The 26,128-nt window shown below is 39.1% G+C and overlaps 1 protein-coding gene across 4 annotated transcripts in view; it reads left to right on the top strand.

Moving 5' to 3' along the window:
• ARPP21 (cAMP regulated phosphoprotein 21) overlaps positions 1-26,128 on the top strand; it is a 605,449-nt gene that overhangs the window by 494,493 nt on the left and 84,828 nt on the right. For 2 of the 4 annotated variants that reach the window (XM_036267058.1, XM_036267057.1), the window contains 8 exons: positions 3,160-3,334; positions 5,314-5,480; positions 6,456-6,497; positions 7,266-7,355; positions 11,313-11,457; positions 12,865-12,943; positions 13,602-13,661; positions 14,356-14,496. In XM_036267058.1, the coding sequence (XP_036122951.1) occupies positions 5,352-5,480; positions 6,456-6,497; positions 7,266-7,355; positions 11,313-11,457; positions 12,865-12,943; positions 13,602-13,661; positions 14,356-14,496 (686 nt within the window). In that variant the 5' untranslated portion in view covers positions 3,160-3,334; positions 5,314-5,351. Of the gene's footprint in view, positions 1-2,995; positions 3,075-3,159; positions 3,335-5,313; positions 5,481-6,455; positions 6,498-7,265; positions 7,356-7,559; positions 9,416-11,312; positions 11,458-12,864; positions 12,944-13,601; positions 13,662-14,355; positions 14,497-26,128 lie in introns of those variants that run through there. The other 2 variants (XM_036267059.1, XM_036267061.1) reach the window with 2 other exon arrangements.

The raw sequence follows: 26,128 nt of genomic DNA on the forward strand, positions 1-26,128 counted from the left end.
AAATCACTAATCTCACCACAATTAGCAAGTGGTTTACATTTGCAGAACTATGACCAGCTTAAAAACGAAGAATGAACAGTGCCTATGGGGGAAATGTTGCAGTCACTCAGAGAAGTACATCTTGGCTGTGTCGTTTCATCACAAAGTACCTACTCTGATTTGGGATAAGATTAGTCATGCTGTGATCATTTTTAGTAAAAAGATTATGAGCAAAGTGACTAATAAAGTGACCCTTTCACCGTGCTAATAGAATTCAACTTGAATTTCCCGTTTCAGCTATCCCCTGAGAACTAAATTACTGTTGGAGTCTGAATCAAGTTTGATCTTTCTTTCTCCACAGAACAGCCCAGTGATTAATATATGCAGCACACGCATGCGCGTGCTTGCACACACACACACACACACACACACACACACACACAGTTAGGACAAATCTATTTTGTTGGTTGGAATGAAAGACAGAATATTCAGTACTTTGCATTGTACCTTTCTCCTCTCTCCCTCTGTTTCTATCCCCATAATCCCATAATTGCTACTATTTTCAATTCTAAAGTCAGCTGAAGAAATAAGAAACAACAACAATATAAGGTGAAATGGTAATTCTTTTACTTATTTCTCTCATTGTGAATAGCTAAGAGCACTGTTGATCAATTTCTATAGCTTGTTTTGCAAGCAATTAACTGTCTTTACTAAATATCCTCTAAATCAGTGATTTTCAACCAGTGTGCCACAGGAATGTTTAAAGTTTGCCATACCTGACTATTTAGTCAGGGCCACTGACCTCTTTTTCCTTAGATTTTCAAAGAGAAAAAATGACAACAGCCAACACAATAATAGCCATCCAGTGTGAATGACTCAAAATTATACCTATTTATTTATTTGTCAGATTAGCAAAACATACAGGTTTTTGGTGTGCCGCAGAACTTTTAGTAATTCGATTATGTGTGCCATGAGATGAAAAAGGTTGAAAATCACTGCTCTAAATTATGGTTAAAGCACTATTTTCATGGAAAGAACTGCAGTAACATATTTTGGGTATTTGTGTAGTCTCTGCTTTCTTCCTCCACCCCTCCAACTAGAGCCACTGAAACTTAGCCAGCATGTCTATTAGCTAAATGTTGGATTAAAAGTATTTGTTAAAAATAGTTTTGCTTCTTTGTGAAAATGGGAGAAATTGGGACAGATCAAGATTAAGTGGCCCTGGAGAGCAGGGCTAGTTAGTCAAACAGAAAGCTGGAGCGGAGCTGGTTTCCTGCACTGCTCTTAGCAAAGAGAACAATTTTAATCACTTACAAAAATATTTGTGATCCATATGTTACTCTCTGCTCATTCCCATATGCCCATCTTCGCTTTTATCTCGGTAGATGATGACTTTATGATTCAGGCATGCAAGAATAATACCTCGCTGGCTTCAGGGCTCAGTGCTATTTCAAAACGTGTCCTGGTAATTACGCACACACAGAAAACCAGGCTGTTCGCGCCTTGAGTTGGTTAAGTGGATATCAGTTTGTTCTTTCTCTTTCTTCATGGGAAGAAGTATATCTTGCATCCACCTACTGGGACTGGAATAATGCAACTCGATTTGCGTTTGAAAACTGCATTGCCATCCACGTGTTGGATGAAAGGCCACCGTACGAATATGAGGACCAGAGAAAGGAGGCAGAAAGGTGGCAATGACCGTTGAGAAGTTCATTTTCTTGGGGAAAAGGAAACAGAATTCAAAAAGCACTTGGAAATTCCATCCGTAACCAGTGCCTATTCTAAGACATATTAGATAATGGATGGTTATTTAGATAGAGTCTAATTTTAAGCCAAGTTGACTTCTATTTAATTTGAGTGTTCGTCATAGTAGCCATGGTGAAGCTGGTTAAAACCGAAAATGTAAAATTACTATTGATGAACGATTCATTTTAGTCCTAAATGCGTGTTTGCTCATCTCTCAATACGCTGTATAATTTCTAACAACCAAAGAAACATTTCAGACCCAAATTATCCGTTTTAACGAAAAACATAAATAGAACTAGACATGATTGACAGTGGAAGTGACTGCATTTTCAAAAGTTGTTTTTCTCTTGCCCAACAAATGGCGTTGTAACCCAATATGTTGTTAGCATAGCCACATTAAAATCCGGTGAGGAACCAGCTGTGCTCATTGAAACCTAGGAGGGGGGCCACCAGGGGGAGGCAGAGAGGGTTGCTGAACTTCAGACTAAATAACTGAGATGCACTTATTGTTCTCCAAGATGGATATACGATGCAAGAGGTGGGCATGCCGTCGGGTTTAGCAGGTGTGCCACAGAGTCGACTTGCACGGAAAAGAGAGAGACAGAGCTGGGTTTTGGCAAATGTTATTAAGGCTCCGTCTCTGTTTGTATTCAAGCTGTCTTTGCCTCTGCTCTTGTAGGAGTGGTGAGAAGAAGAAAGTGCACATTGTAGCATGGATTGTTTTCAACAGGCTCCAAGTTTGCAAGTCTGTTGAATCCCTCTGACAGCGTGTCTTTGCTGTCAAACAGAATGCCCAGCTGGTGGTGGCAATCCTGCCGGGGAGGGAGGGGTCCGGGGAGACTGTTCACCGCGCAACACGAATGGAGAGAGCTCTCTCAACCTTGCCGCTGTAAACCTGCTCTTTTTGTACTTGGCCGTAGAGACAGCAAATCGAGATCTTTACATACACTGCATTAGGATCACTTTCAGAAAGAAAGGAGTCACACAAGGAACGTGAAGGTACATTATGTGAGTCTGTAATTAAGACAAAGGCTTTGGTTTGAAAAGGAGGCAAGACTTTGGCTCCCAGGTGATCTGGATTCTCATTGAGGCAAACACACAAGCTTGTCTTTGTTTCTTTTTCTTTTTTTTTTTTTAAATATAAAGTGAGAGATTTCACTAAAAAAGGTTAAAATTGAAGTGAGTAATCTTCAGTGCATAATGCAATTGTTAATTTTAGCTCCTTGCGTGGGAGCCATTCTGACTTGAACAGCCGGCTGTAGCCTTCATTAGAGAAGAAGCAGGCAGCTTGAGACAGGTGGAGCTGGATCAAGCTTTGAACGTGATTTTGCTGGAAGCTGGTCATTAGTGTTAGAAACCCGGTCTTATTTCTTTCGTCCTTCACCCTACCATGATTATTGCCATTCTTACCACTGACTTTTCATCTTTTTTCAGGTTGACGATGTGTCAAACTGTGTAAGGGACTCGCATGGACATGGGCAATCCGAACTGTTAATGGGGACATGGGACTCCAGTTGCCTCTGATCTCTTGTGTGGATTTTCCCGGTGTGGGACGACAGAAGCCACTGGTGAAGTCGCCGACACCTACAGCAGAAACTCTGCGCAAAAGGTAAAAGTCTTGCTGTCTGCCTGTCGTCTCCTCTGTGTTTTTCTTCTTTATTGCTACAGACATGTGCCTGTTTGCATAGAACAGTTCGTTAACCGTAAATGAAACAGAAAAGACCCGTATTAGGGGCTCCACTGGCTTCTCACTTATCAAATTGAACTCAGTTTGCTCGGTCCGTTTTCCATTTGAAATTTGGCCAGGATCCGTTTTGATTGAAAGGCTCTGAAGAAAAGTTAAGGCCACTGAAGTCCCATCTTCTCCCCCACCCACTGCCCTGAGAAACAAGCTGTTTGCCATGGGGAGACCGAGCTTGTTATTCTGTTAACCCCATCAACACCCAGTGTCACAGGAGGAAGAGGAATCTGTCACAGTACACTGGGTGGAAGAGCCGGAAACCTCCCCAGACCTACAGCATTGCTCACTGATCACTCACAGACCCGAACCACCAGCCTTGCAGAAAACGTTCCCCTTTCGTTCCCACAATCCTTTGCCGAGCGAGCCTGTGTTTTTTAAAGACATCATTAGCTACCATCTGTCCTGTCATGGTGGATCTTGGCACATTTGCAGCAGAAATCGCTGTAGCTTTTTCTCATATTTCCTATATCCAGTTGGAAATCGACGTACTGAATTGGCAAATGGCAATTAAATGCTCCCAAAGAAACATATTGCAACACTGATTTGTCCAGTAATAATCACCCCTGGAATGACTGGGAGCAGAACAGTCGTTGCCTGGGAATTTTTGTGGGAACGACTGACTTTCTAGGCTACAATGTCTTTTTCTTTTTCTTTTTCCTCCCTTCCTCCCACCTCTCTGCCTCTCTCTCTCTCTCTCTCCCTCCCTCCCTCTCCGTTCTTCCCTCCTTTCCCCCCTCATAACTTAAAAAAAGAAACGGGGGAGAAAGTAAGTGCTAAATTATTCATGAGCCTCATTTGACAGCCCCTCGGAAGGGAAAGTGTTAGGGGCCCAAGAAAAATAAGTCAATAACGAGCAAGCTTGGACTCTGAAAAGCCTCTCTGGTCTGTGCGGTCGGTCTATTGAGAGCGTCCTCCGCGCTGCTGCCAGGCTCGTTCCGCAGGATCTGTGCACCGCAGTCGCGGCAGGGCTTGTGCTTTGAACCACGCCTCGGTCTGTTTGCAGCCTGAAGGGTCTATTGCCCAGTTTCGATCCTACATTTATGCTGAACTATTGCCTCTTAAATTGGCGTTGACCCCTTGAGTGCACTGTGTTCCTCGTACCTAGAAAAGCACGTCTGTGGTTAAAACTTGCAAATAATTTTTGAGTCATCCTTAAGGCGCTGCAGAACACCAGTCCCACCTCCTGACTGGGAGGTGCAGGGTCCTATCTGTGCATGAATTGGAGAAATACTCTTTGTTTTTCTTCTACTTTGTAGCGGGGCACAGGGAAGGCTAGATGTGTGGAAGTATATGTCTCTGTTTATGTGCTTACCTATTTTTTGTTTGTTTGTTAATCCTCACCCGAGGATATTTTTCCATTGATTTTTAGATAGAGTGGAAGGGAAGGAGGGAGGGAGGGAAAGGGAGAGAGAGAGAGAGAGAGAGAGAGAGATGCTAGAGAAATACATCAATTGGTTGCCTCATGCACAATCCCCATCCAGGGCCAGGGATCGAACCTGCAACCCAGGTATGTGTCCTTGACCGGGAATTGAACTCTCAAACCTTTGGTCTGAGGGCCGATGCTCTAACAGCTGAACCAAACCAGCCACGTCTATTTACCTATTTTGAGGGCAAGCTGTATTCACAAGTGTTTGTGTTTGTGGGGGCAACCAAATCTGCCTCTTGTGTTTGCCTTGGGTACTGGATGTGATTTTATTTTATTCTCCTTCCAAATAATATTGGCTGGGATGCCTGAGCTGCTCATTTGAATTTGCATATAAAAGGAGAAATGAAATATCTTAAAAATACTGGTAAATACTTCACCTGGCTCAGCTCTAACTTTATGTTCTGTCCTGGTAATCTTGTAGGGTATCCAACTTTGCTATTTTAATTTGCATCTGAGAGAATGTCTGAGCAAGGGGACCTGAGTCAGGCCATAGTGGAGGAAGCAGGGGCCGAGCAGGAAACGACCACTCCGGAGAATGGCATCGTCAAGTCGGAGAGCCTGGACGAAGAGGAGAAGCTGGAACTGCAGGTAAACTGCAGGAAAACTTTCCCAGAGCGTTGCGTACAGCTCCTTCTTTTCATTTTTAGACAACTTTGAAGGTGTGTGTTCTTCCCTTTTTAAGAGGAGTTTGATTAGTAGAATGACTAGGAAATCAATAAAACAAATCTCCTCCTTTCCTAATTATTAGTCACTTGCTTTTTTTCTGACAAAATTGTGCTCAAAAATGATCTTTGAAATGAAAACTACCCAAAGAACGTGTTTAATGACTGACTTTGCACACAGCGTCTCCATACTAATTTCAAGGCCACCTGAGGAGTTTGTGGAAGGCTTCTCCCGAGGCAGCTATAGGCGAGCTCAGTTTTAAAAATGGATTTGCTATTCTGTGGGAAGATGAAGCCTCTGATCATGATAGACTAGGAAAAATCAAAGACAGGAGCTCTGCGGACCTTCAACAGGCAGGCTGAGGTTTGGTTCTTATCAGCAAACAAACCTAAGGACTAGACTTCCCAGCCAGAGATGGGGGAGGACCTGTAGGAGGGTGACCTGGAAGTGACTGAATGTGATTGACGATACTGAAAAAGTGACATGATTAAATACATCGTGAGTTATGAGGGAGAAAAAAAGTCTTAGTAGAGGAAAAACAAACTGCACTTGCAAATAGCTTGTATGGATTTTCTTTGAACGAAACTACAAAAGTGTTAACTCTTTTTATTTACCAGTGAGCAAAGGCAGATAACCACATAATAACCCAAAGCCTTCAAGGTCAGCTTTTCTGCTCTCTAATAGCTACTAAAGGAGAGGGAGCTAAAAGTTAAAAGTTCAGTGGTCAAACGTTTGGGAAACGGAGAAAGGAGAAGTCCTCCCGGAGTTTAGGATGCCTTTGTTGCTGGTACTGCTGATTTTTCTACTACAGTGACACATTTTGCTTCTCTCTCTCTCCCCCTCTCTCCGCATTCATTTTCTGTTTGTTTTATTTTGCTTTATTTTCTTTCTAATATACAGAGGCGGCTGGCGGCTCAGAACCAAGAGAGAAGAAAATCAAAGGTAGGGTTTTGGAGATTCTACGTAGGTAGACCAGATATCCTGGATAGCAATTGCATATTTTACACCTGAGTTCAAAGACTGGCCAACAACTCAGAGGGCTGTGTGGACATACTGTGGTAGATTTGGGCTGTACTGGTGTTGCCCCCTTTGAATGGGGTCATGTTCGAGTCTCCCTTCCTTTCTGGGTGCTTTCTCATGAGAGCATTAGGGTCCCCAAAGCTGCAGATGGACGTATCGATCCCCTGTTCACACGGGCAGGTTTGACAGGGCTTTACTAAGCAAACGGCTGCTTGTTCTGTTGTTATTGTAAGTAACATTTGGGGTGAATGTTTTTGTCCCCCAGTGGATTCCCCCCCCGGAAGCAAACAAGGATGGCGTTTAGGACAGTCTTCATCTTTTTCAAGCATCTTCTCTGGGAAGTCGCTTCCACACTCTGTTTTAGTAGCCATTCCTTTCCACCACCTTTTTCTTCTTGCATTTTCATGCAACGGCAACAATCCATTCCTTGCAAGTCTCCAGTGTGGTGGGCGTGGATTGCTGACAGTCTTCTTCTCTCCATCCCTTCACTCCCCTCTCCTGTGTCGCCATCAGCACAGGGGTCTGATGCTTTGAGCCCACGTAGAGAGCACTGAGCAGCTGGCCTGAAGCTCAGTTTTAGGATCTGCTTTGAGATGGTCATGGGAAGGTGGAGATGATTTTATGGCCTGAGAACGTTCTCTGTTTGTTTTCTTTATTTTCCTCTCCTCCCCTCTTCTTCGCCCTTCCCAGTCAGGAGCGGGTAAAGGTAAACTGACTCGCAGTCTCGCTGTCTGTGAAGAATCCTCAGCCAGACCCGGAGGGGAAAGTCTCCAGGATCAGGTATACCCCCTGTTACTATGGTTACGTGCACGCGCGGGACCCAACTTTGTGTGCATGGGTGTTCACTTGGCGTTAGACAGTGTTTTGGGGGAGAAGACACATAACTGAAGAAAGAGATCGCTTTCTGGCGTCATCCCCTGCTTACGAGACGGTTTAAACTGGTATCACGGTTTGTCACCGAGTATTACGTTTGCTTTTTTCCAGACCCTCTGAAAACTGCAAATGGAAAGGAATGCAAAAGAATTTAGATTAAAAAGTTAAAAAGTAAGCCCGGTAGTGCTGAATTTCCTCAAAGGCTCTCTTGATAAGACTGAACCAAATATAGACCTAGGTGTCCCATCTCTTTCCTATGGGAGATCTTACCTCTCTCCTCCCCGAAATGCATTTGCCTCTGCGAAACATAACCCCGGGCTATAATCAAACTTCAGAAATAGTGACAAAGGGGCATTGAGCTTTGGAGAAATACTTTTACGGCCTTTAGTGGAGATGTCTCATTAACTGGAAAAATTATTCAGAAATGAATCTGAGCTGAAGGTGAACTTAAGTTAATATTGTTAATATATTGCTGCATATTTTTACAGTTATTGTTGCTAATGTACAGCGAGACTATTAGCCTTGAAACATTCAAATTCCACCAAAACTCTTTTGTGACAAAAATGGGAAACTTCACATTATATTTATTTTTGTTTGCCTTGTGGGCATCATATTCGCTTCCATTAAAATCGTCTTGCTGCTGCTATTTCCCTTATTTTATCCGAGGCTGAGAGCAGTCAAGACAAAAAAGTAAAATGATGTATCTGAGCCCAGGGGAGGGAAAATTGATTTAAGATATCATTATTTTTGTTTGGTCTTGTTTTGCTTTTCTCTTTGTACTTTAATTGAAATACTCGAAATTCTCCTCATGGATACGGAGAACATTGAGAGCACTTTCTTTAGAAGGACCAAAAAGAAATTCCTTATAGATTTTGTCCTAAGAGTATTTCCCCCCCAACCTCATTTTCTCCACATGCTACCCCTGTCCGCCAGGCTCGGGCAGGCTAGCTTTCGGTTGCCATCACCATAGTTCATCCACAAGCTTTATTTGACTTGGGTTCTGAGAAATGTGTGGCTTTTCTTCAGCATTTTATTTGTGCTTCTATTTTTAATGGAGATGGAAAAGGGGGAACCATGTGACTATCACGGCTTGTATTTTTCAATGTTGATTGATGGCTTGTAATGTACTGCACACGCTATGTGTTAACTCTGCAGAAGGACAGACTCTGGGAGAAGGAATGGCCCAGTTGTCCCCTCCTCAATGCAGGGCAGAGGAGCACAGCCTTTAGAGATGTAATCTGATTTTTATCCCATTTGGCAAGGTCCCAGGAGGACATTTTTTAAGAGATCGTCTGTATCATAGTGCCCATCCTGGACTTAAGTCTAGTTTCTCCATACAATTGGTGCAGAGAAATAAGATGTAAACGGTGCTTTGTTCCTGATGGTTCCAAGCTCAGTCGCCAAGACTAGCTTCGTAGGAGAGAATTAGAACTTGCAAGCTTCTCTTTGGACTGGCTGAGGGGTGGTGGGAGCAGGGGGCTGCTAGCCAATACCCAGACACACATGTAAGCAAGTGGCCATGCTAGTCTTTTAGAGAATAATGAAGCAGCCCTTTGAGCTTATATGCAATGCCTTCATTAGCTACCACCGGCACTTACAAAGTGTGGGATCTGAATCCCAGAGAACACTGGCAGACGTATACAGCGTATGGATCGTATTGCTTCCCCAATGTTTGTATATTCACAGTATTTGAAAAACTGCCTTCATTTTCCTGTGTGGGAAAAACTCTTGCTACCTGTATTACTTGATCTCAGACCCGTAGCTGATGGTTCAGTCTGTCCTTCAGTTAATGGAGTTTTGCTTTTCTAATGTTATACTCTTTATCAGTGTATTACTGCAACTTGAATCATTCTTTTACTGTTGTTAGACATAAACTTACCCTGTACCAATGTATTTATTAACACTTGTATTTTATTATTGAGTATATCAATAAAAATATTAAAAAATAACAGATTGTTTTTTACCAACTCTATAGCACTTTTGTGTGTTCTTTCAACACCATGATGTAGATTTATGTGTAGAACAGATAGGTATTTTTCTGTGTATAGTATTGTTTCACACATGGCATGAGTTTGTCTTTTTTTTTTTGAAAAATAATGTCCATTGGCCTCTGCTCTTACATTTATATTTCTAAGCCTCTTTGATTTTAGATTGAAATTTATAGAGGCTGGATGGTTCCATCAGTTTTGAAGAAGCAATGAGACCATTTTAATGGCCTGGTACCCTCAGTTTCCCTACCTGATCAACTGTCAAATTGGTTCTTTCCCGCCCCCCCGCCCCCATCTTATGAACCAGAAATGGTCCAGCTGCTCTCTTAGTGAGTAGAAACAAACTATGACCCTAAAACCTGCCTGAAGCTTTGCAGACTAAGCCATTTCTGTCCCAAATCAAGTGATGAAAGACCCTACCATCAAATTACACTCCGTTTGACATATTTTGTATATGTTCATCTCCAGGATAAATATGTGACTGTCAGAAAATCAGCTAAGATAAATTTGTGTCACGAGAACGTATTTTATTTCATCTTCTATATCACACGACTTTCCAATGATGGGGACTTTTTGTTCCAGCCATGAATTCACAATAGAGCCCCTCCTGAAAAAGAAACTTGGCTTTGGAGGACTTTGACTTAATGCTTGTTAGATTAGAGAAGTTAACCAGAAAGCATTTCGAATCCCAGATTGGCCATAATTTGAGGATATACAGCCATCAATTTAGTCACATGTAGATGAACACTACTTCAGTTTTCAGTGAAAAACACTATTAGTCATTGGTGGTACTCTTTCCCCTACATCATAAATTTTAATGTCACTAGTGAAAGGAAGCTTTCCCATCAAATGAGCTCTTACATAAGAACACGTGGGCTTAATGTTGGCTAATTTGTCATAGTTTTAATCATAGCATAGGCTTTTTCATCAAACTAAAAAACAATTTGGCTCATTCTTCTTCAAAACAGTGAACATACTATCAAACAAACGGCTGATAGACGAGTTAATACAAAACAATTCCTTTTCGGTGCAAAATAAATAAATATAAAAGTGGATTCAGCCCAAATGCTGTAAATGAATGGTCCATCTTATACTAAGCACCAGTCCAAGAGAACCTTACATTTTGGAAAGGATTACCTGCTACTAAAATTAAAATAATATTAAATATTTATATATAATCAATGGAAAATCTATTGTCTACCCTTTCTAAAAGGCAATTCTTATTGTAACTATGTATTATGACGACTTATTAAGGGCATTTGTAAATAATGTATGTATAACAGTATCCATACATAAAATTCCTGCAGTGATATAGCTTGTTTTTCCTTAGTAGTAAAAATCATGGATGCTATAGTTCTGAAGTAGACTTCTTATTGTACATGGGCTATTAGGGTCTTTATTTATGTCTGTTCTTTCTGTAATTATGATTCGTAACATCTGTCTGTTTGTATTTGTGCCAGTTTCTCCTTACAAGGACTTACAGAAAAGATCTGTAGAACCCTCTCTTTATTAACGACAAGGCGGCAGCTATGAGGCTTACTGATGAAGAATTTTTTTCTAGGTGTTTCAAAATAAACCCGTAGAGAAAATAAGAGTTGTGATCTACAGGACAGTGACTTGCTTAAGGTTAATACTCGTGAGGCAAAGTTTTAGTACTAGATGTTTCTCGTGACCTCCCACTGACTTCTGAACCTTCGTTCACCTTAAAGGGCAATTATTGTTCTGACAGGTTTAATTTTTTGCCATTTAAGAAAAAGAAAAAAAAAATCTGCACCTGGCTTTCATTTGCCTGTACTTAATAAGCTCTATGCAAAATGGAAACCAGGCAGAAATTCTTAAATCTGGCCCTAAATTATTATATTTTTTCCCCCAACAGGAATCAATTCATTTACAGCTTTCCAGTTTTCCCAGCCTGCAAGAGGATGATAAATCTAGGAAAGATGACTCTGAAAGAGACAAAGAAAAGGATAAAAACAAAGATAAAACCTCTGAAAAACCCAAGATCAGAATGTTGTCAAAAGGTGAATGTGAAAATGTTTTCTTAACTTACTCAATTTGGAAAAATGAAGTCACAGAATACATTCTAGGTTTTACATGCATATCCGCCTCCTGCTGAACTCTGCATTTGTGTGTGTGTGTGTGTGTGTGTGTGTGTGTGTGTGTGTGTAAAAGATGTGAACTTGATTTTTTTTTTTTCTGTTCATGATGTCATTATTTGTGTGCCAGAAAAGTTATTTTTAAGATTACATTTTGGGGATTTTCATTTGGATCTTCTATCATCAAAGATAAGTTTGTACAAGCAGTGAAAATAAATCTGTTCCAGATTTATTGGTCCCGTTCATTTGGATTGATGAACAGCAATGATTCCTGATTTTATATCTTAACTTTCATGTTTATCTTGAAGGACAGAGAGTGGATTAGCAATTCTCTGTCCATAAATAATGTCCTCCCCAAAGTCAATGTCAATGAAGTACACATTTGATGTTTTAGCTGGCACAGATGAATTTGGTCTGTAAAACCCATATACTGCCACATAATATCTCACTTAATATATACAGGCTTCTACTTCATTCAAGTTTTCCCAAAAGAGTCATTTCTTCTAAACCTACAAGCCTACAATCCAGACTTTTCAAATTGTTGCCATACATAGAACTGTACAAAACTAAAAGAAAAAAGTAAAAACAAAACCAAGTAAAATGAACAATGTCATGAATAACTACCTCTGCAGTAGATTTTTTAAAAATACAACTGAGAAAGAATAGAGCATTTGATCAGCTGAGAAATGACAACTATTTCTATTATTTTGCTCGTTAACCACCTATCTGCTTATAATAATTGTCTTTGCTGCTGAATGTCTAAAACCCAAGGTATATACAAGAGCAAAGAAGTACAGGTTCCTAAAGTGGTTCTAGAAATTAAGCTTTAGCTAGCATCAGAAGATTTGAAAGACTTGGAAGTATTAGTATCTTCGTGCATTTTGTATTGATTAATATTTAGATAGTCTTAGAGCTTTCATTTTCTTTGCCTTCTCTGTTTTAAAAGTAAGAGTGTTCCATGGGGTCTCCAACTCCAGAGCTTTCTCTGTGGGTTGAGAGTATCTGTCATATGGTGGTCGTGCCCTTGCTGATTCAAAGCACAGAATGAATATGTGATATTTGACTCCACCCACCACCCATCCAGACTGTGTCTACTTTCCCTCCTATGATGGGTGGGTCTTTCCATGCCCAGGATCTGTTGAGTATACTCAGTCCCTGAATCTAGTTTTCATTCTCCTGTTATCCTGCCATATTTCTCATTTTGACGTATGCATCTTTCATACCAATAGCTTCACCTAAAATGTACATGAGCCAGAGGGAAATGGGAAAGGTTGGGAGCACCCCATCCCCACCAACCACCACCATCATTCCTGACAATGCTGTTCCTTTCAGATTGCAGCCAGGAGTACACGGATTCTACAGGCATAGACTTACATGAGTTTCTGATTAACACGTTGAAGAATAATTCCAGGTAAATTCCCAAATCTCTTGTTTTTAGAAACGTTGAGTGGAATATTATAATCAAAGTCATTGATCCAAATACTTCTGAGAAGGAAGTTGTATAGACACTGTCCCTGATAAGTTAAACTCTCTCTTGTATTTTCCCTTTTCTGTTAATAGTTTATATGTTTACTATTGCTAGATGATAGATGGTCTTAATTCCTGGGTGAATAAGTTATAGTTTACAAATTCTGTTTTCCTTGTCACAAAGAGATACCGGTTAAGGAGGAAAATAGAGGGAAAAAACCCTGATATCAAATAAACCAATTATGCTTCAATGCATTTGTATAACCATCTGCTTGAGCTTTGCTTTGTTCTAGTTTCCAATTCATTTAAAATATACAATTTATTTGAGGTGTTTTATGGGCCTAATACTTTTCCTATCATAATTGACATTAAAACTGCATTAGTCTCAATATTACAAAATACTTAACCAGTGAGATGAGAAATAATTTTAGGTAGAATGAAACCATGTGTATTGGATGGCATATTCCAGGGAAAAAAGTTAGATACAGGTCTGTAGCCACATACATTAAAGCAACCTTTTCCATACATCCAAGTGAACTTTGGAAGTCTTTGGCAATGGAAAGTACATAAACAACCTTTTCATTTTCGCATTGATTTTGCAGGGACAGGATGATACTCTTGAAAATGGAGCAGGAAATTATGGATTTCATTGGCGACAACAAGTATGTTACATCGAGACGCTGGTTAATGTGTATGATGTGTCTTCCTTGGGTCTTTGGGTTTAATTATTCATTCCGGAAAGATTTAGGGGTAGATAAAACATGTAATATGTTTGCGGATGTGTTCAATGGAGAGTCTATGGGAGCTCTATGCGAATGGGAAGTGTTGCTTGGACCACGTGTGCTCCTGCTTGTTAAATTCCTGACAAAACGGCCATAAACAGGGGGCCCCTGATTAGCATAGAGGAACTGTAACAAGAAGCGAACCTTTTCATTTTTATTATAGTTTTTTAATGGGCTCCAGCTGGCTGCAGTCAGTTATGCCTGGAAATAATTGCCCCTCTGTCAGTGAAAACCGTGGAATGACGCATCTCCAGATAGGCATCTGCATGCACCTATTATATCACATCATTTGTCCTGTGCCAGGTTCTGTGGATAAGGTATTACGCACTAAAATAGAATCCTTTCCAACAGTCATTACGTTCTCTTTGGTGAGAGAAATGGGTGACGGTGAATCAAGGATATTTACTGTAGCTTAATCAATACATCTATAATGAGTGGGAAATTTGTCCCCAAAGGGGAATGTGACATGCTGCCAGGGATGAAGTGGTGGTGTATTCTGTGTGTGTATCTGTCAAATGGACTTGGGGCCAGAAGCAAAAATGCTGATTGCGCTTTTCTGGGTACTCTCTTTCAGTAATCACTACAAAAAGTTCCCTCAGATGTCATCCTATCAGAGGATGCTCGTCCATCGTGTGGCAGCTTACTTCGGGTTGGATCATAATGTGGATCAAACAGGGAAGTCTGTTATCATCAACAAGACCAGCAGCACAAGAATGTAAGCCCATCTTGGCATTTATTTAGCATTTTCTTTTTCTCTGATGGATTCATTTGTTAAAAAAAAAAAAAAAAAAAGCACGGGATAAAATTCAAAGTACATGACATTTAAAATGTGCAGTGTTGTTTATCTCTTGTTCTTATCAGCACTGGTGTGGCATGTATCTGTAGAAGATTATCCGAGGACCAGGTAACTTGATAAAATTCAGGCAGTCATGTGGGTTTATTCCCTGATCTGTAACAGAAACACAACTTTCTTTACTTCCATCACTACTCCATGTGATTATAAACAAAACCATGAAACTTATCTTATGTCAAAAGGTAACTCAAGATAAAAGTAACAGGCATTTTAAAACAACAATGACAGGTGCGGGATAATTGTCCTTGTCTTTCTTTTTCTCATTTGTAGACGTCTATCTGATTGTGGCTTCTAACATAACAAAAGGCAGAAAAGCTGGAGACAGAAACCCTGCCTCTAAGACTCAGTTCCTTACTTACTGGCTGTGTGACTTGAACCAAGTCATTTAAAATCTACCATCTCAGTTTTTGTCACTTGTAAAATGAGAGCATTGAGGTAGATGATATCTGAAGTTTGAGCTCTAAAAAAAGGATGGTTGGTTTTTGGTCCTTAAACAAAAGTGTGTGCTTGAATCTCATTATCTTTTCGTGGCCCCACGAAGTCACCAAAAACATAAGATGAACAGTTATTTGCTTTGGGAATTTGGAGCTTTGCTCTTGAAACTAGGTCTTTTTTGAGTACAGAGCAATGCACTTTTATAAGCAAAATACATAGTAAATTGAAAAACCGTCCTAAGGAAAGCATTCGCTTTAAAACATGGATGTGTTATAATTTCATTTTTTTACAGTGTGCTTGGTAAACTGTGTAAATTGCATAGACTTCAGGAATGTCACCGAAGTGAACTCTTGGGTCAAGCGAAGCAGCATGGTTAGAGCACTTCATTTTCTGCTCAGCTGACTTGGGGACAGGTAGGGATGGAGATGAGGCCCCTTCTCTACTCGAGGCCCTGTCTGTGTTCGGCAGAGCTAGAGTGAAGGTCACAGTGGAGAAACCAACCTGGGAGATCTGGAACCAAGCTGGGCTATTATCTCAGGTGCACTGAGCACTTCATTTCTCTGGGCTTCAAATTACTTATTTATCTGCAGGAGAGTTTGAAGTGGATCATGTTTAAGAGCCCTTGAAGCTTCAGAATTATTGGGTCTTGGGGTTGTGTTCCACTTTGCTGGCAAAATACATTTGAACATTCATCCGCGTTCCACTTTGTCTGACTGTTGGCACGTGTGCCTCCCATTTTGAACAGTCGTCGAAAGGGAAAGGTCACTGTCTCCATCCTCTACATCTCCCCTCTCCATCAATTACTCCCAGTCCCTGCTATCGCGGTTGTTCATTCCCCGTTCTGGTTTCTCTGGGACTTTCAGATTCCACAAGTCAGGGAATCTGATTGCAACATAGGCAAGGAAGTAACTATTTTCCTTTGCATTTGTTTCTCTCCTCTTTCTCTATGAGACCATGACAAGAAAACCGATAGGTCATCTAGACTGATACAGTCTCAATGAGTACAGAAAGTCATTTATTTTGTCTGCGGCCATACCATCCTGAATGTGCCCAATTTTGTCAGATAATCATTTATTTTTTTAAAGCACGCTGATTTTGCCATCACGTAGTCATGAACATCAGTACCCATGGCTGAGCCCCATTCTCTGGTCGCATTGACTGCTTTCTGGTGGATAATGAATGGGGTGTTTGAGTTGATGCTTGCCATGTTGTGTTTTTTAACCTTTAGTTATAGCTTTCTTTCCCCAGTATATTGCCAGAAGTAGGTTCCACTCTCTAGCACTTTTACATGCTTTCTGTTGGAATTCTTTGTTAAATGTCAGGTTGGGGGTCTACCCCAGATGAGCCTCCTGGAAATCTGGGGCAGGGGTATTAAGCTCTGTGCTATTTTGATACCACAAATGATGTTTATAACACATATCCTCTCTATAACATTGCTTTTTTTAATCAAGATTGAGGCTAAAAATGTAAACAGTGATTTTATAAACAATATTTAAATGCTACAAATATTAGAGCCTGGTTTTTTTAAAATATTTTTTTCTTTCTTTCTTTCTTTTTAAGAGAGAGGGAGAAAGAGATTGAAACATCGATGAGAGAGAACATCAACTGGCTGCCTCCTGCATGTCCCCAACTGGTGATCGGGCCCACAACCTGGGCATGTGCCCTGACCAGGAATCGAACGGGCAACCTCCTGGTGCCTGGGTCAACACTCAGCCACTGAGCCACACTGGCCGGGCGAGAGCCTGATTTTATATGTGAAGTTTTGCCCTTCTCCTTGTCTCTCTATACTTTCTCTTGCTTATTTTTCTATGCTTTTAGCCCAGAGCAACTCATTGGTCCTTTATTAGATCATTTTTTTTCACCTCCCTCTTCTTTTCTTCATTCTAGACCAGGAATTCATGTTCAGGGTGTATCGTTGGGAGACTAGAAACCATCTACTAGCACTAGTTTTTCCCAAAGGGCCAACATCAGTCAAGGGCAAAACCCATATGCATCTGGATGTTTTTGCATATGTCAGATTCACAGTTTAACTAGTCCCCGCCAATTTTCATATTAAAAGGTTGTCATCTCTTGAATATTTTTTTTCTTTTGTCTTTCCCATCACCCACTGTCATTGCCTTAAAACCCCTACTCTAAAAGTATACAGCAAAGAAAGCAAACAGCAAATCCATCGGAGAGTGCTCACCGGTCCCAGACACCATGGAACAAGAACAGTGGCCCAAAGGCAGAGGTTTAGGGTGGCAAACAAAAGAGTCCAGTGCTCAGGAACTCAATGTCCTGATTCCTGAGAAGCATGGACCTAGGTATTTGCCTGGAGTGACGAGTGGTATCAGTGACTTTGGTACTTTGCTTGTTTGTTTGTTCCAGAACGAAAAATTAACGGAGCTGGCTGTGAGGTGAATCACAGGACCCACTGACTTGTTCTAGTCCTAAATAAAGCTTCTCTCTAGGTAAAAGCAGCTAAGCCCAGTTGCCTTTGTTAAGAATCTTAACAAAGAATCTTAACAAAGCATCTGTTAAGATCACTATTGCACTAGAAGGTAGACTTGTGGGATCTTCTACCTTCTCGGTGGGCAGACCGAGAGAGGAGTGGACAGCAGTCCATCCAAGTCAATGGACATCTGTTCTGTTTGATTTCCTGAAGAGGCTGAGGTTTAAAATGCGAATCAGTGGTTTTTGAACCTTAGGCATTTCAATCCTTGCAGGTGATCAATTGCATTTATACCAAAACACACAACAACAGAGAAAAAACATACTTTGCTCCCACATTTGTTATATGTCTTTACCTTTGGCTGGGAAGGTGAGTAGCACCATGAATAAACTGAGCAGCATCCTGATACGGACGCCTGCTTGACAGGCCTCTGAGGAAGACCGGGTGGGTCCCTCTTGGACATCCATGAGTGGCTGTTGGCACCCTGTCATTTCTGAGCATTGTAAATGTACTCTGCACTTTTTATAGGAGAAGCATTGACAATCATCTGACTTGACGTCAAAGATTAGAAACCTAATTAAGAATTGCATTGCTGTCAGGAAAACCAATGAAGTTTTACTACTTGAAAAACCTAGTATTTTTATCAATACTCAGGCTCAAAGTAAGACTTATATGTTAACATTGGTCCAACTCCATATCATTTCTCTCAAATATTATATTTTCTAACATTATTATTCTCAAATACCTCAGGAGCCATAGGCTGTATAAATGAGATAGGTAAATCACAGAGATACATGTAAGGGGAGAAAATAAGTTTGTTGTATTTCTTTCCCCACTTGAAATTATTTATGAGCCTTTGAGCAGCAGATGTGTAATTTACCACTTAATTTTGGAAATGAAATAAGCACCTGCCTTCTATAACATTAGTATTCTTAATATAACTTTTTTTAAAGTTTTCCCATGGAGTAATGATATACTTTTAAAATTTCTTTTTATTTTTTTGTCTTACAATATTCTAGGCAGATAAATCTGAACCATTTTACAGGAGCAAAAACTGAGATTCATGTGTTAATCTTTCTTCCCTACTCAATTCACAGAAGATCAAGACTGAAATCCATTGCTCCTGGCCCTCAGTCAGGACTCTTCTCCTAAGATTAGGAAAATAAGAACGAATCTTAATAGAATCAATGCTCTGAAATGATGATAAAAGCAAGAAGAACCCCACACACTTCTTTCGCTGGTACCTATTAATTTCCTTACAACATCCTAATTTGCATTTGATTACTTTAAACATTGAACAGAGAACTCAATTCAACAATGTTTATACCAAGATGAATATTAAAACTATGAAACCAACAAAACTTCAGAACCACAGAACCCACAGGATTAAAAAGTGGCCTAGCATATTTGAAAGTGGGACAAAACCCATGTTCTTAAACCTTGTTAAGGCAAAAAGTACTTCTTGGGTATTCAGTATGAGGCTGTCAACAAAAGAAGTATAGACTATTTAACATGCCCATCTTCTGTTTATAGTTTATTTGAGGAGTCAACATAATTTTGGTCAGGACTCAGTGTGCGTGTAAGTGTGGAAATACATTATCTATGCCATACAGTTTGGGACAGTTCAGAGAAAGGTTCACTGTCTATATACCTGCTACATTTGTATTGTCCTATCAGGGGTGGGGAACGTCCGGCCTGCGGGCCATATAAGGTCCACAAAATCAATACCAGCTAACATCACATGCTTCACCAAATTAGCCTGACCAAATATAGCAGGCTAATTTTGAAGCTGATAATTTTGTATGGCCCATGAATGATGTTATCAATATCGAATGGCCCTTGGCAGAGAAAAGGTTGTGCACCCCTGGCTGTGCTTGAGTAGGCAACAGAATGAACCTCAGATCCTGAGCACTTTCATTATGGCTTCTCGGTCATAGAAGTTGGCCATCGTTTCAGCATATGTACCTTGAGAAAAATTTTAGGGCATTCTTGTAGATGAGAGCTTGGTTGCATACAATGAATAGCTGCTGTTCTTGTGTCTCATTAATCTTAAGATTTATTTTAGTGGAGAGGTTATTAGCATATTACCATGGCTTTAGGAAAGAGATAATTGGGGCTTAGAGTAGATAAAAAGTTGTAGTTTAGTAGTCAAAGATATTTGGTTTCCACTCATTTGTTTACTTAAATCCTAGACTGTAATTATGGATACAAATCTTCGAACAATAAATTGGAATCTACCAAGAGAAGTGGATACCTACCTAATATATGTTATCCCACGACCAGACTCCTTCCAAGTTCTCAGACTTTCTAGATTCCACAACATTCCCAGTGAAACATAACCCCAAACTTCCTAATCTCTACTTCCCAATCTCCTGGCCTTCAACCAGAAATAATAGCATTTCTTTATACAAAAATTATCTGTTAATTCTATATCAATTAAAGTACACTGATCATTCTGGACCTTCTCAGCAAGTAAAAATACTAAATTTCATGTAAGCTTAAGTGGAATACTTTTATACACATCATTATAATAGATATATAAGCCAAAGGCCTTGAATGCCAAGAGACATCATATTTCAGCAGTTTTCAAGGAACATGTTACTTTAAGAAAATCATTACTTGTTTATTTGCCACTGACGAATCAAACCATCATTTGATTACTATAGATCGGATCTATGATAATTAAGGTTAACACTAATGTAAATGTTGGTTCAATATCCACTGGTGTACTTTTAGATCTGGCTACTCAGAAACACCCGAAGAATGCTAAGAATAGCTTGTAACATTTACTGAGTGCCTTCCCGGTGCCTGGCATTGGGCTTGATACTTTACATGCATTACCTGTATCTCATTTAATCCTCCTAAGCCTTTTAAAGTACGTGTTATTACTCACTCCTCCCCACTTTTTTCCCACAACAAAACAAACAACACTTCTGTCATAGGGATGTTAAGTCACTTGCAATAAATCACAGTTAGTGAGCTGCAGAGCTGAAAAGACACAATAATGAGTGTTTTGAAAAGCCACATTCCATTAGGCTTGCTTATCAGCATTTCTGTGTGAATTGTTTAAAACCTAACTTAATTTTTAAAACTGTTGCTATGTTACAGTTAATATGCTAGTTCATGTCCATGTTATGTAAACTTGTTAGATTAGGTGCTAAAACACAGGGTGTTTTGGGTGTGGAACTTTGAGTCATCGGATATATAAATGCTACTACCTTTTAATGTTCATATAATATTTTTTATTATGTTTACATAATATTGAAATGAGAGAATGAAGAATGTAAAGAAAAGAAAGTGCCAGTACTAGCCCTCTTTTTAAATGTTGCACTGGTGGAAATTCTCAATTTATAAGCAAACTTGCAGAAAGATGCCTGTTTTGTTAAGCTAAGTCGGTCCAGCTCGTGCGTATGCCTCTTTGGTATTGTTGCTGATACTGGGCTCACTGCCATTCAGAAATGGCCAAACTCACAAACAGATAATATCATATTCCAGGTTTTATTTGCATGTGATTTCTTACTCTTTTTAAAGTTACATATTTTCTCCTTTAAACCTTATCCCACTTACTTTTTGAAAAAGGTTGAGATTGGACACTATCAATTATTATTCTTATGTTATCATTAGTAAATACATGTTTCTATACATCTAGATCAACAAAGACATACTGATAAAGAGGGCGATTTTTGTGTGTTTGGTTTTTGGATTACATATATTGGAGGGTCTTGATGTAATAAGCCAAGACCGGAAGCAGAGACCATAATTAACCCTAGTATTATTTAAAGTAGCAGTGCAACAGAAAGACTAAGAATTGGTTTGACAAAATAAAACAGCTAGATGTTCATTTTCGCTGATTATAAAATAATACAGGCCATGAAAAGAAGTTGAGAAACTATTCAGAATGTAAGAATATTTTAATTGTCCATAATCCAGTGATTGAATACAGACCCCTTTTAAACTGTTGGATTTGTTTCCTATCTTTGTAAACTTATAGTTTTTATTAATTTTTGATTCTAAAATACTACATTTATTATAATAATCAGAAGTATATCAAAGGTAAGCAGTAAAAGTTGCCCATTATCTCAACATCCAGACACAACTACTGCTACCAGTGTTATTATTATTACATATTATAATTTCAACAAATCTGATCATGGTATATCTATTCTTTCATAAATTGCTTTCCTATGTTAGTAAAGTATTAAATATCATTTTATAAAGCTGCATATTACATATGGAGGTATTTTAAGTTACTTAACCAAGCCCCCATGGATTTCCACTGTTTTGCTGTCTTGATCAATGGAACTGTGTATTCATTCATTACTGTTCCCTGTGGTTTTGTTCTCAGAAATAGAATCACTCTGTCAAGGCAGATTGACACTCCCAAGGCTCTTCATGCCACAGCCAGTGTGCTGAGCACTGGTACCATTTCAGAGACATTGTCTTACCGACCCTTGTGGCGTTTGCGTATTCTGCTTTACTTCGTAGTTGCTCATGAAGAGCCTTATATTAAAGGAGGTCAAGGTGTTTCCTATGCTGGTTTGCATGTCTTTGTTTATATAGACAGTATACAATCAAAACAGAGATGAATAAACTGCATTTTTAAAGGTGTAGACGCGAATCGAGAACATATGTTTGAAAGATGCTAATATAAGAAGCACTGCTTATATCAGATTTATAAGGTATAGTCTCTCAAAAGACTAAAATGGTATAAAATGACAAAATAATGGTGGAAATTGAGAAATACTTAGGAAGAATGGATGGATTTTCTTTTTGTTAAGAAAAAAATCAGTGGAAAATATTTTAATTGAAAGGCTTTTAAAAAAAATATTTGTTCTTTATTGATTTTAGAGAGAGAGGAAGGGAGAGGGAGAGAGAGATAGGAACATGGAAGAGAGAGAATATCGATCGGCTGCCTCCTGCATGCCCTCCACTGGGGATTGGGCCCACAACCTGGTAATCAAACCGGCGACCTCCTGGTGCGTGGGTTGATGCTCAACCACTGAGCCACACCAGCCGGGCTTAATTTAATGTTTTAAAGTATGAAGGGAATAGTACCACTTAGATTCCTCTATGTTTGGCTTTAAATATTTTTGATACATGTCTTACACCACCAAAATGTTTTATCCTGCTGTGCACAGCAACCATTTTTTGTTAAGATATTTATGCATATCAATGACCATCTTTCAGTTATTACTATGAAATTCAGAGACTTTGTACTCCTCCATATTTAGTAGAGTTGAATTCTTCATTTATGTGTATGTTGGGGGAGGGGACAGGGAAGGACTAAGCTATTTGGAAGAAAAGTAATAAGCGTGGTCTTAAGAAGTGAGCAGTGAGAGTAAACCAGTGGATATACTTCTAGATCAAAAAGATTCAAAAAGTAATTATAGGAACTGCTCATCTATGTTAGGCTTAAAGAGAAAAATTTCTCACTAAAATTGGAATTGATTGACTAGAAGATGTTTGATTGTCTTACACAGTGTTACCCAGCCACGCTTCCTCTTAGTTCAGGTGCTTTCTAATAAGGACCAATGAGGAGTTAACCCTAAATCTGGACGGTTTGGTTGGGGATGCCAGTGCTGTTCACCACACGTGAACAATGAGTTTCCCAGCGGGCACCTGTTACGAATTGTGGCAAAAACCGTGTTTTACCTTAGAAAAAAAAAACTATTTTTTTTTCATCAAGAAGAAATATTAAAGTCCTTTTTTTCTCTGCTTTTTGTATAAAATGGTGCTAGACAGAAATCAAGCAATAATAACACTCATGGACTAAAATCCACTAGAAAAAAGAAATGCAGCTACCTGTGATGCATGACCATGGGATAAGAAGTAAACTCTAGTTATCATTAATTTAATAAAGACCATGACATTTTGCAGCCCGGAGGAGTTTTTCTTAGAGTTACATCCTGATATTGATACATTAAAAATAATTTCTTCCTTTTTTTTTTAAGTCCATAATATAATACTTTTGTTCCATTCCTTTTATGGCTAAGAAATAATATTGCTGGGATGTTAAATTAGTGATAAAAGGATTTTTAAAAGGTATAATCTAATGGTACGTTATCAGTCATTTTTAGTTTAATCACATGGAATACTGCAACTGTATATCATAGTTTTCATGAATTTTAACTGCAAATTATTCTTCAGCTTTTAGAGTCCTGGATCATTCTCTGTAAAATCAACCTGGAAAATCTTATTAGGGTTATTTATTCTTTTTACGCATACTTCAAATGGTTACTTCATAACCACTGAAAATATTTTTGGATAATCATGAAAGGGATTAATAATTTGGACTGTTAGGTTCTAATGTTTGAAAAAAATCAAACAAGATCATGGAAAAGCAGTTATGGAGAATGCACTTTGCATAATTTACATCAGAGTAAGAAATATCCTTGTTCTAAATATGATTTACATTATTGATTAGAACAAGCTCCCTTGCTCATGTAATGGGGAATTTTACCTAAATATGTCCTGCTATGAAAAACGAATGCACCAGCATTATAAATGCTAATGAAATTTCAAAAATAGTATTTGAATAGCTGAGGAATTTCCAAACTAGGAAAGCTAAGATTCTTATTTCCATCTCTCTTCCCAAAATACCCTCAAAATTTAAAAATTTTAATAGCATGATTATTTTGGGTCCACTTTATGCAAAATATAGATTTCATTTTTAAAGATCTTCCTAATATTATAAATTTGAACTTACGCTCCTACTAACCATCCTCTCTTTTGTTTGTTTTATAATTTTAAAATGTAAGACTGACTATCTTATTCGGTGACCCTTTGATCTTTCTCAATTGCATTGATTTATATGCAGTCGTACTAAATTTTTATCCATTCATACATTGATTCATTTATTTATTTAACCAAATGCCTCCCATATGCCAGGCACAGTTCTGGGCACTAAGAATTAAGTATAAAAAGAGGGTTTGGCCCTAGCCAAGTAGCTCAGTTGGTTAGAATGTGGTCCTGATACGCCAAGGTTGTTGGTTTGATCCCTGGTCAGGCATATACAGGAGTTTAGGTGGAACACGTCGATGTCACGTCCTTGCTCCCTTCCTCTCTCTCTAAGATCAATCAATAAAAATATGAAGAGAAAAAAAAAAAGAAAGCAGTAGGCATCTTCCAGTGCCTCTGAGAGAGTTATAAAAAGTAGGGGCATTTATCCACACAGAACTTGTATCCCAGCTGTGGTTAATGTGCTGAAATCACACCTGATATACTTTCCTTCTTCAAGAACTTATTTTCAAGCAAATTTACCTTGTGTTCGTGAATTCTCGTACCATTTTATTTCTATGTCTATATGTATAAAAGTTACAGCTGTTAGCAACAAATACAAGAAACATATTTATAAATTTAGCAGTGAACAAATCGTTCGATTTACTAGAGTTTATCAGACTACAGACGGGGATTTTAGGAGGGACTTCAGCAGCATTGGTGCAACCAGTATTTGCATTTAAGTCAATATCGTAGTTGCACTCGCTACTTAAAAACAAACAAACAAACAAACAAAAAAAAAACACACCAATATAACATCTAAGTATTGGTTTAAAATGTTGGGGCGCTTAAAAATGTCCAGGGAAACTGTTACCATTTACAGTGATCTTCAACTGTTCATGCTAATATTAGAAGACACTACAGTATAATAAGTGATGGAATTGGACTGTGACTTTGTGTCACCGAAATCTGATTAATTTCTCCCCTGTAAGTGGCCTCTTTGCCGTAAGCACAGCTTCCTTTGCCCCCTTAGTGTTCTGCTTTTAAAATGTCCCATTTGCTCTTCCAGGTTGTTTATTCTATTTGACTGCATTTGAATTTTGGTGGGAAACATTTATGTGGATCTTTAAGATGATGCAATGCAGGGTGTTTGTTTTTATTGTGAGGCATGCAGGCCCTGGCCCATGGTACACTGCATCCACGGAGAGAGACCAAATCATAGCTCCGCAGGGTTGTGAATAGACTAAGGCCTGTCGCTGAGCGGACAAGTCTGTAGACGTGGAGCCAAGATGATCACTGAGGGATGCTTTACGTATCCGTAAAGAAGGCAAAATATATTTGTTCCTCTCACATCAAAAGTTGTAAGGATTGGAAAAGATAGTGATATCGTTTTTGCAAATATTATCCCAAGTTCTAGAAGCACTAACTGATGTTATTCCAGTTTTCTGTTAGTGTCTCTTCACCGCTATTAATATAATGTATGTATATGTATTTAAGAGAAGGATGAGTCCTACTGATATTTGAATTGTACACTTAAATTAATCCATTGATTTCAAAGTGCTATTTACCCATTTTTGGATCTCTAAGGAAAGGATGACATCCCCTTAATCACTGGTCACCCGTGTTAAACAACAGACACTTGGATGTGGCTTCCCAATGACTGAATGCATAATGAACCCAGTAGGGACAAGAACCCACTGAGCTTGGGAAGTGATACATCAGCGGAGACAGAGACACTTTAATGAGAGTCAGAAACAGCAACTGCTTCGAAGCCCAGGACAGATGTTTGAGCACTTCCTCTGGGGATGAACCCATGCCCAAGTCATTCATTGAGTTCCGTGAGCGGCAGGGAGGAGCTGGGAAATTAACAAGGGAGCAGAGCCCTTTCCTGTAATAATGCAAAGTGATTAA

The sequence above is a fragment of the Molossus molossus genome, unplaced genomic scaffold (assembly GCF_014108415.1).
Source record: "Molossus molossus isolate mMolMol1 unplaced genomic scaffold, mMolMol1.p scaffold_m16_p_18, whole genome shotgun sequence".
NCBI lineage: Eukaryota > Metazoa > Chordata > Mammalia > Chiroptera > Molossidae > Molossus > Molossus molossus.